The 15,098-nt window shown below is 37.5% G+C and overlaps 1 protein-coding gene across 3 annotated transcripts in view; it reads left to right on the top strand.

Moving 5' to 3' along the window:
- The window catches only part of ZNF143 (zinc finger protein 143), an 84,550-nt gene that overhangs the window by 18,589 nt on the left and 50,863 nt on the right, over positions 1-15,098 (top strand). Inside the window, exons 2-6 of one of the 3 annotated variants that reach the window (XM_037840008.1) lie at positions 10,110-10,228; positions 10,552-10,644; positions 11,530-11,613; positions 12,134-12,217; positions 12,613-12,809. In XM_037840008.1, coding sequence (XP_037695936.1) covers positions 10,117-10,228; positions 10,552-10,644; positions 11,530-11,613; positions 12,134-12,217; positions 12,613-12,809 — 570 coding nt within the window. In that variant the 5' untranslated portion in view covers positions 10,110-10,116. The remainder of the gene's footprint in view (positions 1-10,109; positions 10,229-10,551; positions 10,645-11,529; positions 11,614-12,133; positions 12,218-12,612; positions 12,810-15,098) is intronic. The other 2 variants (XM_037840007.1, XM_037840006.1) reach the window with 2 other exon arrangements.

The following is a 15,098-nucleotide window of genomic DNA, read 5'->3' as shown; positions in this document are numbered from 1 at the left end:
GTTTTCTTGATGAATTGACCCTTTTATTAATATATAGTGTCCTTCTTTGTCTCTTTTAATTGTTTTGCTTTTGAAGTCTAACTTGTCTGATATTAATATAGCTACTCCCGCTTTTTTCTGGTTATTGTTTGCATGAAATATCTTTTTCCAACCTTTCACTTTCAGTCTGTGTTTGTCCTTGTTTCTAAAGTGAGTTTCTTGTAGACAGCATATAGATGGGTCATGTTTTTTAATCCATTCTGCCAGTCTGTGTCTTTTATTGGGGAGTTTAATCCGTTTACATTTAGTGTGATTACTGTAAGGGCAGTACTTTCTACTACCATTTTGTTTTTTGGAATTTATATGTCATATCTTATTTTTTCTTCTCCTTTTACCTTTCCTGATAATCTTCATTTCTGCACTCTTCTCCAACTCTCTCTTGTCTTTTCCTATCAGCCTGTAGCACTCCCTTTAGTATTTCTTGTAGTGCCGGTCTCTTATTCACAAACTCTCTCAGTGTCTGTTTGTCTGAAAATGTTTTAATCTCTCCCTCATTTTTGAAGGAAAGTTTTGCTGGATATAGAATTCTTGGTTGGCAGTTTTTCTCTTTCAGTATCTTAAATATATCATGCCACTGTCTTCTTGCCTCCATGGTTTCTGCAGAGAAATCTGTACATAGTCTTATTGACTTTCCCTTGTACGTGATGGATTGCTTTTCTCTTGCTGCTTTCAGAATCCTCTCTTTGTCTTTGACAGTGGACAATCTGACCAGTAAGTGTCTTGGAGTAGGTCTATTGGGATCTATTCTATTTGGGGTATGTTGTACTTCTTGAATCTCTAATTTTCTGTCTTTTATAAGAATTGGGAAATTTTCAGTGAATATGTCTTCTATTACTCTTTCTGCCCCTTTTCCCCTCTCTTCTCCTTCTGGGATACCCATAACACGTATATTTGTGCGTTTCATGTTGTCACTCAGCTCCCTAAGACCCTGCTCATATTTTTCCATTTTTTTCACCATCTGTTCTTTTGTGTGTATGAATTCGAATGACCTGTCTTCCAGTTCACTGATCCTTTCTTCTGCCTGTTCAAATCTACTGTTGTGTCCCTCCATTGTGTTTTTCATCTCCTCCATTGTGGCCTTCATTCCCATGAGTTCTGCCATTTGTTTTTTTAAGTTTATGAATTCTTCTTTATGGTCAGCCAGTGTCTTCTTTATATCCTTCAGCTCTTTTGCTATATCTTCCTTCATTTCATCAAATTTATTTAGCATTAGTTACCTCCACTCCTGTGTCTCAGCTGAGCTATGAGTTTGTTCCTTTGGCTGGTCCATGTTTTCGTGTTTCCTGGTATGGCTTGTTATCTTAAGTTGTCTAGGCATCTGATTCTCTTGATTAGTTTATTTTGGAGCTTGTTTTCTGTCTTTTACTTAGTGGTTTTCTTGTTGGTTGGCTTTGTTTTCTGGCCTCTGTTATTCAGTTCAACTTATTCTAGACCTCTAACTTAGGTTCTATTTAGTTGATCGGAATTTTTCCCCTCTTGTTTTTTCTGTTTCTTGCTCTGCCTCTATGTAACCTTTTTGTGAGTGGGTCTCCTCAGATATGGTCGACCCTAGTCAGATTTTCCCAGTCTAGTGAGGCCCAGGTCTCATTGGGAGGGTATGGAGTTTTCCTGAGAATGAGACCCTCCTATGAGGCCTTTAGAATTGGTGCTTTTCCTCTCCTGTCCAGCAAGTGGCGCTGGCCAGCCCGCAGCTCCCCAACCAGTGTAAGGAGGTATGGAGCCTTTAGTTCTCCTGGTGACTCTGATCCTGTCAGGGGCGTGGCTGACTGAAGCTGGAATCTGAATTCCAGCCCCTGGGGTATGAATTCCCAGAAGGAGGACTGCCAGTTGAGCTGCGCCTCCCTCCATTCTCCCAATCCTCAGAACTCCAGTTGTCTCTCAGGGGCACTATTCCCTTCTCCTCTCTCCTCTTTGGGGCCTCTCAAGGTAGATTCCTTGGTCATCCTGAGTTGCCAATTAAAGACGGGGTGGAGGCCTTCAGTAGTGAATACGGAATTCAAAGACAGTGTAGGTACTCTGTCTCCCCTCAAGCCCAGCCTAGTCCCTCAACCTGGGCTTTCCGATAGAAAATAACCACATATATTACTTTTAGATTAAAAAAAAAAAAAAAAAAAAAAAGGTAGAAAAGAAATCAAGAAAAAGAAAAAAGGAAAAAAAAAGAGTCTCTTTTAAACGTTTTTCCCCAGCCTGGAAGTTTTGTCAGTGTCAGAATACAGCATTTAAAGATATGCTTTGGGCTATTGTCTGATAATTACTCTCCAACCGCTTCAGTTCCACCCCTGCCAGGGGCTATTGAAATGCAAAAAGATAAGGGATCAGCAAGAAGCCAGAAGGGACAAAATGTAAGGGAAAAAAAAATGGCTTTTTTGGAGTTTGGGAATGGGTGCCCGCTTTTACGTGTCCCCACTTCTTGGAGCCCAGCCCTTCTTTAGCACCCCAGCTCCCAAAGTTAGTTAATTAATTTGTTAATTAATTCTGCAGTTGAGGCTGGTTTGAGCCTCCCTTCTTGCCCTCAGCAGGTTGCTGTTTTTTGGTTTTTTTTTTCCCCCCCTTTCAGGGAGCCGGCAGCAAGACAGTCTGTGAGGTCTGGGTGGGGAGGGGCACCAGACCTCTGGTCTGGGAAACTTACAATGTTCGCTGCGATCTCAGCTTTTCCTCCAATTCCAAACTTGTGTCCAATGTGTGACTGGTTACTGGAGACCCCCAAAACACTGTTTCATATAGTTCTTGGGTAATTGCCAGCTGCTCTAGGGGAGAGACGAAATTCTGCTCCTCACCACTCCGCCATCTTGCCCCGCCTTCCTATCCAGTGCTTTTTATACTATAGGTTCCCTGTATCCTCTTTGGCATATAGGCACTTCAGTCTGCAAATCTTAAAAACAACTAGTGATCTTCTACTACTATTCTTTAATGCTGTTGGATCTGTTTAATTGAAACATATTATGATACTTTGAAAATTGTTATCCTGTGAATAAATTTGTGTTAATCAGGGTTTTCTTTCTCTTTCTTAATTTGGTTATACAGTAAATTGGATATATAAACCTTCTGTCATTTATTACTTTGATGTGAAAATTTTAATTCATATAAATGTCTTACTCATTTTCCGTTTTTTATTGTTGAATATAACATATATACGTAAAAGTGACAGCTTTCCAAGTGTAATTTCACAAGTAGTTAGAAAGCAAATTTCAAAGAATATTATAGGGTGCAATTCCACAGTTTCGGTTATTTCCTTATTATGAAATATGACATAAATACAAGAAGATAATATCTTTCAAAGTATGATTTAACAAGTAGATATAAAGGAAATTTCCAAAGTTGTTATGAGTTATAGTACCATAGTTTCAGTTATTTCCTTATTGTGAAATACAGTGTATATACAAAAAGGTATAGTTTTCAAATTACCATTCAACAAGTAGCTGTACAACAAATTTCAAAGGATGCTATGGGTTACAGTTCCACCATTTCAGTTCTTTCCTTCTAACTATTCTAATACCCTAACAACTAAGAAAAAGAAAATTATGTAAATATTCAATATTCATGATCCTTTTTCAAATTCCATCTTTTCTGTTTCTACCCCTTCCTGTAGTTCAATCACTTTCCTGATCTTCAAGGATGTCTAGGCAGTGACCACCCTAACATGTTCATGTTGAAAAGGGGTGTCAACTTTGTGAGCAAAGGGGACATATCTACTTGATGTTCTTGAAGAGGCTGTTGCCTTTGGGTTTTGGGACTTAGCTGGCATGGGAGCACTCTGAAGCATCTAAGTTTCTTATGAATAAACTTAGTGAGTGAAACCTTTTTGGAGTCTCAGATAGGGATCCAGGTACTCTTTAAGGTTTTCGGGACTACTGTTGACTTGGGCTTATCATATTGTGATAATTTGTCATATCTAGGTGAAGCTTGCATAGGAGTTATCTCCAGGACAATCTCCTGACTCTATTTGAATTCTCTTAGCCACTAAAACCTTCTTTTGTTGCTTTTCTTTAGCCCCTTTTGGTCAAAAAGCATTCTCAATCCCTCAGTGCCAGGGTCAGGCTCATTCCCGGAATCCATGTCCCACATCGCCTGGAAGGTTCATTCATCTTGGGAGTCCTATCCCACTTTGGGGGGAGGGTGATGAATTTGTTTGCAGAGTTAGGCTTAGAGAGAGAAAGTCCACATTTGAGCAACAAAAGAGGTTCTCTGGAGGAGACTCCTAGGCATAATTAGAGGTGAGCTTAGCCTCCTCTCTATAGCCATTAGTTTCACCTGAGCAAGCCTCAATATCAAGGGCTTGACTTATAAAATAGGGGGTTCCTAAGTTCACATAGCATGTGTTACATCCATGATAATCCATTCATATGTCACATTATCATAACTTAGTTGGACAGTCGTCATCACTTTCCATTTCAAATGATTCTCATGTCCCCAAACATCTCATAGCTCTTATCAGCTCTTAATTAATTGTTCCTAATATTTGTGTAATGTGGTATGGTATTCCTATTAATTATTATCCCTAATATGAAATATGTAGATTTTTCCCATATACCCTTCTGTTGTCAACTCTCTGGGCTAGTGCCATACCTTAGAAGTATACCATGCAAGCTCCTGTCTATAATTGTGGTACTGATCTGTGGGAAACATGCCTTTAAACAACCCCTTTCATTCCTATTTGCCTTCAGTATAGCTCTATACTTATAATCCCATTAACAAACAATTATATTGTAGAATATAATATATGTACATAAAAGTGATAACTTTCAAAGTGCAATTTAACAAGTAGTTAGCAAATTTCAAAGAATATTATAGGTTACAGTTCCACAGTTTCAGTTATTTCCTTATTATGAAGTATATATACAAAAAGGTAATATCTTTCAAAGTATGATTTAACTAGTGGATATATAGGAAATTTCCAAAGTTATTATGAGTTACAATACCATAATTTCAGTCATTTCCTTATTGTGAAATCTAGCATATATTTCAAGTTACAATTTAACAAGTAGCTAAATAACAAATTTCAAAGGATGCTATGGGTTACAGTTCCACCATTTCATTTTTTCTTTCAAAGTATTCTAATGCCCTAGCAACTAAGGAAAAGAAAATTATGTAAAGATTGAGTATTCATAATCCTTTGTTAAATTCTGTCTTGTCTGTTGCTACCCCTTCCTCTAGTTCAGTCACTTTCCCGATCTTCAAGGGTGTCTAGGCAGTGACCACCCTAACCTGTTCATGTTGAAAAGGGGTGTCAACTTTATGAGCAAAGGGGACACATTTAGTTGCTGTTCTTGAAGAGGCTATTGCCTCTGGGTTTTGCTACTTAGCTGGCATAGGGGCACTCTGAAGAATTTAAATCTGATGAATACACTTAGTAAGTGAAATTTTTATACTGTGGTATTCCTATTAATTATAGTCCTTAGCACGCAATGTATAGATTTTTTCCACGTACCCTTCTGTTGTCAACTCTCTGTGCCAGTGTCATACCTTAGAAGTATATCATGGAAGCACATGTCTATATTTGTGGTGCTGATCTGTGGGAAACATGCCTTTAAACAACCCCTTAACAGTCTTATTCTTAATGAATAAAATTAAAAGGTTGTACTTAAAAATACATTTGTAAAAATATACTACTTTTTATCTTTTCGGGGGGGCAGTTCAAGGTAAGATTTAGTTTGAAAAAAAGAATTCTGCTAATAAAGATTTCAAAGCTTCTATATAATATACACTGAGATGGTGATTTGAAAAATGGGGTGCACTAACAAAAAGTAGAGGTGTCTCCAAAAATTGAAAATCTGAAAGTTCTTCAAGATGAGCTCCCTTTTTCCGTTCATTTGTTGAAACTCTACCCCCAGGCATAAACAGGAGTACAACCCACAGAATTGGAGGAAATATTTGCATGTCAAGGGACTTGTATCTAGAATATTTTAAAAACTCTTACAACTTAACAATATAATATCCTGATTTCAAAATGGGCCAAGAATCTGAATAGACATTTTTCCAAAGTAGATATGCAAAACACCATAAAAAGATGCTCTACATTATCAGCCATCACAGAAATGCAAATCAAAACCACAATGAGATACCTCACAACCACTAAGATGGCTATAATAAAAAAACATAAGATAATAGCAGCAGTTAGCTAAGGTATGAGAAATTGGAACCATCATACATTGCTGGTGGGAATGTAAAATAGTGCAGCCACTTTGGAAAAGTTGTAGTTCCCCAAAATTTGAGCATAGAGTAACCATATGACCCAGTAATTCCACTCCTAAGTATATATACCCAAGAGAAATGAAAGCATAGCCACCCAAAAACATGCCTGTGAATGTTCTCATAGCAACATTATTCACAATTGCCAAAAGGTGGAAACAACCCAAATGTCTATCAACTGATGAATGGATAAATAAAAATCGTATATCCATACAATGGAATATTATTCAGAAATAAAAAAGAATGAAGTACTCCATACAATGGAATATTATTCAGAAATAAAAAAGAATGAAGTACTGATGCATGCTACAATGTGAATCAACTTTAAAACATTGTGCGAACTGAAAGAAGCCAGTCACAAAAGGCCACACATTATATGATTCCATTTATATGAATTTTTCAGTACAGGCAAGTCTATAGAGATAGAAAGTAGATTAGTGGTTGTCTAGGGCTGGGAGTAGAGGGAAATGGGCATTTCTTTTAGGGGGTGATAACAAATTTCTAAATTTAGATTGTAATGAAGATTGCACAACTCTGAATATACTAAAACTATTGAATTTTGTATACTTTAAATTTTGTTATGTGAGTTATATCTCAAATATATTTTTAGAAAAGAATAAGCAGGAGGAGAGTTCCTCTTGAATAACACATCTCACAAAACCTGATTTTGCTTTCTTCTCTGGTAGTAGCCTTTACAGTAGTAGGAGAAAATCATTAGTAAAACAGAGACAAGCACCTGTAAAATCTCTTTTTGTTTAGTCTTAAACTAAGGAGAAGCATTAATAGCAAACATTTATGTAATGTAAGCACTGTTCTAAATGATTAATATTTATCCTCACAGACGCTCTGTGAGACACTACTTTCATTTTACAGATAGGGAAACATGGCACAGAGAGGTTAAGTAACTTGCTCAAGGTCACATAGATAGTATGTGGTAAAATGAGAATTTGAAACAGACTGTTGGGCTGCAGCATCCTCATTCTTTAAATGTAATGATATACTATTTCTTAAAAACATTCCTTCCTACACATGTACTTTCTAACCTGTAGGGGCCTCTTCCTCAGATATTTTGTTCTAGTATCTGGCTGGTTACTTCAGATAAACTGCTTCCACCTGGAGGAAAACAGGCGCTTAAAGCACACTGTGATAAATGTTATGATCGTGGTATAGACAGTATCATGGGAAATATGGTTAAGGCATTGTGATCCAATTTAGGATGGTTCAGGTAAAACTTCCTGTTGGTAACTGAGACCTGAAGAATTTAGCCAGGTAAAGAGAAGAGGAAGAGTATTCCAGATGGTGTGAATAGCATTGTTCAAAGGCTCATATGCAAGAGATATCATGGGCTGTTCTGGGAGTGGCATATAATCCAGTAGCTCATTAAAGAGTTGGTGAGACAAATCATTAGAAGGCAGACTTCACCTATTTATGCTGTTACATCAGGGACATCATGTAACCTTTCTGCACTTCATTTTCTTCATCTGCAAATGGGGATAAAATGGTACTTAATTCATAGGATTTCTGTGAGTATTAAATGAATTAGCAATGCCTGACATATAGTGAACATTATGGAGGGGTTAGCTATGATCACTATTATAATTTTCTGTTTACTATATATTACTATTAGTATTTTATTAAATTAAATATTGTTGGCATTTACTATTAAATGATATTAGTATCATTAACTATTAGAATTTTAATCAATATCACTGGAGTATAAAATGTGAGAGTATTGTGACTAGGGTAAGACTGGGAGAATAGAGTGACCAACTTGTCCCTGTTTGCCCAAGAATAACCAGTTTTGAAACTGGAAGTCCCACATCCCACATGCTTCCTCAGTCCTGACCAAACTGGGATGATTGTTCACCCTACTGGAGAAGTTGATAGAATCCAGATGGTGAAATTTCAACTATACTAGAGAAATGGGAAACTTTTGAAGATTTTGAAGCAGAGACGTGCTATGATTAGAGATTGGAGAAGAACAAGAATGGATTTTCAGAGGCTAATAATAATCCAAGTGGATGAGTGGTAGCCTGAATTAAAACAGTCTGATGAGAGAAGTGAATGAATTTTACAGATATTTAGGAAGCAGAATTGGTAGGTCTTAGTGATTGATTGGAGAATTGGGGAGATTTGGGGCCACTGGGCTGGTGATTGCATTTATTGCTAAGGTAGGAAATACAGAAAGAGAATTTTGTGAGAAATGGTGTGTTGAGTTGGAGGTATCTGTGGACCATACAGGGTTATCAAGGCCAATCAGCAGGTGGATATAGAGGTTAAGAGCCCTTCAGAGAAAGTACTCGCCATATTTTAGAGAGCTTATACATTCAGAAGATTTTTGAAATTGTTGAAATAGATGAGATTGCCAAATAGAAAAAATGCATTGATTGTTGGGGGAGGAGGGACTAAGAACCTTGAGGACTTCAATATTTAGTAACCCATAGAAGAAACTGAGAAGGATTTCCTAGGAAGTTGAAGGAAACTAGGAGAGTGTGGGTATCACAGAAGCCGAAATAAGTGTTCCAAGAAGGAAGTAAAGATCAGTAGTATTGAATCTAGTAAGGTTAGAATGAAAAGTATCCATTGGCAATTTTTAAATATTTAACTATTGTCAATGTTTAGTCATTTTTTAAACTTTCAACACACACAATAAAAAGCATAAATCTTCAGTGTTCAATTTGATGAGTTTTGGCCGTTGTATACATGCAAGTAACCACCTCTGAAAAGAAGATATAGAGTATTTCTATCACCATAGAAAATTCCTTGTGCTTCTTTCCAGTCAATTCCCCAACCCCATAACCACATTCTGTTCTGATTTCTACCACCATAGATTAATTTAGCCTTTTCTTGAAAGTTACATCAATGTGATATGTTATTTTATGTCTGGCGTCCTTCCCTCAGTATAATTTTTTTTTTAGATTCTTCAGTGTTGCGTGTACTAGTTCATTCCTCTGTTTATTGCTGCAGAATATTCCATTGTGTGGATGTATCACAATTTGTTTATCCACTCTTTTATTGATGAACATTTGGGTTATTTCCAGTTTGGGACTATTATGAAAAAAACTGCTATGAATATTCTTGTCCAGGTCTCTTTGTGGACATATTTTAATTTCTCTTGGGTAAATACCTAGAAATAGCTATTGGATTTTAGATTGAAGTAGAGGTCGGTGACCAGCTAGAGCAGTTTTCAGTAGAGTTGGTGGCAGAAACGAGATGGTAGTGGGAAATCAGGAAATATTCTTAACAACAATTCTAAAGAAGTCTAAGAGAAGAAGGAAAGAGAGACTAGTAGCTTAGTTGTTTGTTTATTTGATTTTATTTTTGTGTTTTTAAGTTACTGATGGGAAAGAACAAGGAGAGAGAAAAGAGGTCCTCGAGCTTCTTAAGGAGGAAAGACAGGTGAAATCCAAGCACAGGTTAAAGGACTAAGTCTTACCTCATGGAAAAGCTATTTCCTCTAATATGGTAGGAGAGAAGGAAAAATTAATGTGTGGAAATGCAGTTAAGTGAAAGGTTTGTTGGCAGTGAATTCCTTTCTGATGACTTCTATATTCTCTATGAAGGAGGGGCTGATTCACTTGTGGAAAGTGAGGTGGGCTACGGAGAGGCGGGGAAGGGACTGTGAAGGGAGCAGGAGGTTTGAGGCAAGATGTGAAACTGATGGGCAGGATTTATCAGTGCACGCAATCATTTACTGTTGAATTATGAAAAGCATGCCTTGGACTTTGTGTTAATATGCTTACTTGCATATTAAGTGAAATTTCAGCTTATTTCAAACAGTACTTCCTTAGCATTTTCTTACGGTTCATAAAAATATTCTTTATAATTTTTATTTCATATGTATCATTCTTTGTTTTCAAATGCCTATGTTTTTCTCCAAGGTAGAAAATGTTGTTAGCCCAAATAAATCGAGATTCTCAGGGAATGGCAGAATTTCCTGGAGGAGGAATGGAGGCTCAACATGTTACCCTGTGCTTGACAGAGGCAGTAACTGTGGCAGGTGAGCAGTCTTCTTTGAAGGGATTATATGGATTAGGAAATACAATTTATCTTAAGGGAAGATGAAAACATACAATACTATGTTTACTACCCTATTGTTCATTTAGCTAAAGATGACACAAAACTAAGCCTTTCAGTATTTGTGGATGCTTAATGTGGATGCTGGGTCCAGTAGAGTGGGGAAATTTGTTTTTTAAATACTTAAATAAATCCCATTTGACTTTGTTAGGCTCTCTGCCTTTTTGTCTTATTTTCATTTTTTTAAGTAATTTAATCAGCATGCATGTATGATGGTTATCTGAAGGAAATAATTTTTTTTAATAGATGGTGACAATTTAGAAAATATGGAAGGTGTAAGCTTACAAGCAGTAACACTTGCAGATGGTTCTACCGCTTATATACAACACAATTCTAAAGGTATGTGCCCCACATACAGCTGATTTTGGTTAATACCAGTGCTTCATAATCTCAGAATTGGAGCACCTCACAACTATTACTATTATCTCCTCCCAATCCCTCCTAAAAAGACTTCATAGCATATAGTAATTTTAAATAAATAATCTCAATTTGACTTGAATTTTGTTTTGATAATTTAGAGATACCCTTTGAGATACTTTGAAGATACTCTGAGGTATCAAAATTAGCTGGGGTGGGGGGGGTAGGCAGAGGTGTGTTCCCCAACCTATTTCTAAAAAACCTTTATTGCTTTTTGACTTCAGTTTATTTATTATTTAATTTTATTAATTTTTTTTACAAAATATACATAAGAATAAAGACTGTTGGTTTTGCTTTTATAACATTGTCTATGAATCAGTGTTTACTTTGCTCTAGAAAATAGCTGAATCCTAAAATTCCTTGGTTTTTATGGAAATTTACTGAGTACTTGTCTACACAGACAAGGGTCTTATAACCTCCAGAAGTGCAGATGACAGCTGGCCTCACATGCACTGACATTACTATCTACTTTCCCAGTTTTACCTTCCCTGTGGTCAGGGTCACTATTCCTTAGTGACTCTGAAAATTATATAGATTCCACTCGTGTAGCCTGCTGTGGCGAGCCATTCTTCCTCTTGAATTTGTCTAAGTGAAAATTGGAGGGGAGGAAGGATGGCTGAGGGAGGATTTTCTGCTTTCTGTAGGATCACTGGATGTGTTATTGAATTGCCTCAGAACATTGAGGAAGAATCAAGATGAACATGATCTTAAGTAGTGTATGTTTTTATAGTTGATATCATTTTGAAATTGTATACAGTTTAAAATTTTTGTATGTGCTAATTTATTGGCTTGAATCTCATGCTTCAGATGGAAAACTCATAGATGGCCAAGTCATTCAGTTGGAGGATGGCTCTGCTGCGTATGTTCAACATGTACCCATACCTAAAAGCAGTAAGTATTTAAAATACAGCACAGGAAGCTCTCCTGAATCTCATACTTCATTATTTCCAGCCTCTAGCTCCCTCTTACTATCTGAATTTGGACATTATCTCTAGATCTTTTAAAAGGAGAGATCAGTAGATATCATCGAGAGGAGTTAAAGATCATTTTAACTTAATTGAGAATTTTTCTCAAAGATAGTGGAAAAGAAGTTACTGGATTGCACTCTAGAGATAAGTGGACAATAGTCCTAAGTGAATTTTTCTGTTATATGAGCTGAATCCTACATTTCTCACATTTTCTTCTTTTTTTCCTTCTAAGTCTTCTTACCCTCTGATAAATAGCCTAAAATAAATATTCTTTTTTTTTAAGCTTTAAATACCTTTCTCAGAGCAACTGTACTGAAATTATTTAAATATTCAAGGACCCTTAAGTATACGTTGTTATAATGTATTTAATTTGTTGTTGCTAAGTGAATTAACTGGAACATGTTTAGAAAGCATGAGATCTAAATGTAAGCATTGTTCTTGAGCAGGGGACAGTTTGCGTCTAGAGGATGGTCAAGCAGTGCAGTTAGAAGATGGAACTACAGCATTTATTCACCATACCTCAAAAGGTAAAGGAGCGTTGGAAATACAAATACAATAAAGGAGAAGTGGGGATGTGGAGAAATAAAGACCTGCCTTTAGCTGCCGAAATGCTATCTGAGTTCAAATCCTGGTTTCTCTATATACTGATTTTGACTGTTGTTACTGTTTTTTTGTTTGTTTTTTTTAATTTCCTATTTCCTAAAGAAAGTTACTTTTATTTCTCCAAGTCTCAGTTTGCCCATTTGTCCAATGTGGGTAGTAAATATACCTGCCTTATGGGGTTGTGCAGATTAATTGACGTAACATGTAAAGCACATAGTCTAATGCATTCAATAAAAGTTTCTTCTCCTTTTCCTTTAAATATGTAACCATTCATCAGACTTTATCTTTAATTTAATGCCTTTCTCTTCCGCTCCTTCAGATAGTTATGACCAGAGCGCATTACAGGCGGTTCAGCTAGAAGATGGCACTACAGCTTACATCCACCATGCAGTGCAAGTCCCGCAGTCTGATACCATCTTGGCGATTCAAGCTGACGGGACAGTAGCTGGTTTGCATACTGGGGATGCCACTATTGACCCTGATACTATCAGCGCTTTGGAACAGTATGCAGCAAAGGTATGGTGTTTTACAATGTCAAGAACATCCCAAATACAGCTTCTTTATTTGTCATTAAAAGAAATGAAAACAAACAAACAAAAAAACACACTTGGAGACTTCTGAGGCGATGGCAGAGTAGGGAGCTTCAGGACTCAGTCCTGCCACCAAAACAACAGTTAAGTACACAGGAACTGTCTGAAACAACTGTTTTGAAACTCTGAAGGCCAGAGGAACTCTTTACAGCATGCAGGGGAAGAGCAAGAGGGAAAAGGCAGATAAATTATGGTAAAGAACTGTAAATTGCTCTCTCCAGTGGCAACTGGAACCCATCCCCAACTCTCATGACAGGCCGCCTTGGGGTCCAGTCCCTGGCTAGCCACCGGTGACAGAGAGAGACATAAAAATCCTCTTCCCCAAGGAAAATAGATGAAAAATATATCCAGATAGAAATGGGAAGGCACTCAATATGGTATAACACAAAGAAAGCAAATGAATGAATAAGTAGGCTTTAACAGAGAGGAGGGACATAAAAGGTATAAGACTTACAAAGGCTAAATAGCGAAATTGCAGAAGAATGTCTGTATTATCACTAGTGGCTTTAAATGTAAATAGATTAAACCCTCCAGTCAAAAGGCAAAAATTGTCAGAATGGATAAAAAAGCATAACCCAACTATGTGCTGTCTGCAAGAGACATACCTTACAGTCAAAGATGGAAGTAGGTTGAAGATGAAAGGATGGAAAAACATATCTTACAAGTAGTGACCAAAAGAGGGCTGAGGTGGCTATACTAATATCAGATAAAATAGCCTTTAAGTCAAAGGCAGTTTTGAGGGACAATTTGTGGGCAGATGGCAGAATAGGGAAGGAGCTGCAAGGCTCACTTCTCTCCTCAAAGCAGTGCATGGACAGGTAGAAACTGTCCAAATTAACTGTTCTGAGGCTCCAGAGATCAGGGGAGGTGTGTGCAGCATCCACAGAAGTACTGGGCGAAAAGACAGAAACCATGGGTCAGAGACTGAGTAATTCCATCCATGACTCCTGGCTCTCTCCCCCACCCTCAAGGCAAGCAGTCTTGGGCAGTCTGACCCCTGCCTGGTGGGTTGCTGCAGACTGGGACAGCCACGAGAGTCTTCAGTACTGGTCCAGCTATTGGCCAGCAGATTTAGACTGCTGGATCCTGCTCTTCTAACTGGTCCAGTTCAGATGCCACCACACAGTTCTTCCTCCATGTCAGAAGCAGAACTGGCAAAGGACTAAAAATAGTCTGTGATAGTAGGGCTGAGGGGACTAGGTTGCCAAACATTGCCATCTGTTGGGCAGGTCATGAAAGCACACTTTTGGGAAATGGAAAAAGGTTTTGCAGAGAGTGCCATCTCATGAGCAGGCCAGGAAAGTGCAGCCTTGGGAAGCTGAAGGCAAAAAAAAAGGTCTTTGGAATCTTTCCTGACCTTCTACCCAGGGCCCTTTGGATCTGTTCTGCACCCCCTGCATGAGTACTTGGCCCTGTTTTGGCCAGGAAATACTGACAAACCAACTGTCAAAGAATAGCATAACACAAACTTAATCAACACAAAATCCTAGACAAGAGAGAAAAACCAGCCTTCAGAATAAACTCTTCAAGATAATCAGATACCCAGATATCAGCAAAAAATTATAAGCCATACAAAGAAACAGGAAGATGTGGCCCAAAGGAACAAATTAAAAAGTCAGAGGAGATACAGAATTTGGAATAACTAATCAAAAATGTTCAAACAAATCTCCTAAATCAGTTCAAGGAGATGAAGGAAAATATGGCTAAAGAGATAAAGGATATTAAGAAGACACTGGGTGAGCATAAAGAAGAATTTGAAAGCATGCAAAGAAAAATAACAGATCATGGGGAATGAAGAGCACAACAGATGAAATTAAAAATACGCTAGGGGCATACAACAGCAGATTTGAACAGACAGAAGAAAGGATCAGAGACCTGGAAGACAGGACATCCGAAATAGAACAGACAAAAGAACAGGCAGAGAAAAGAATGGAGAAATTTAAGCAGGGTCTCAGGGAGTTGTATGACTGCATGAAGTACACAAACATATTGTCATGGGTGTCCCAGAAGGAGAAGGGAAAAGGGACAGAAAGAATAATATCAGTAAATAATGGCCTAAAATGTCCCAGCTCTCATTAAAGACATAAATATGCATATGTAAGAAGCACAACTTACTCCAAACAGAATAAATCCTAATAGACCCACTCCAAGACACATACTAATCAGAAGAAATGCCAAAGATAAAAAGAGAATTCTGAAAGTAGCAAGAGAAAAA

Source organism: Choloepus didactylus, chromosome 6 (assembly GCF_015220235.1).
Source record: "Choloepus didactylus isolate mChoDid1 chromosome 6, mChoDid1.pri, whole genome shotgun sequence".
NCBI lineage: Eukaryota > Metazoa > Chordata > Mammalia > Pilosa > Megalonychidae > Choloepus > Choloepus didactylus.
Note: the sequence above shows the minus strand (reverse complement) of the source record. Positions and strands in the feature narration are given on the sequence as shown.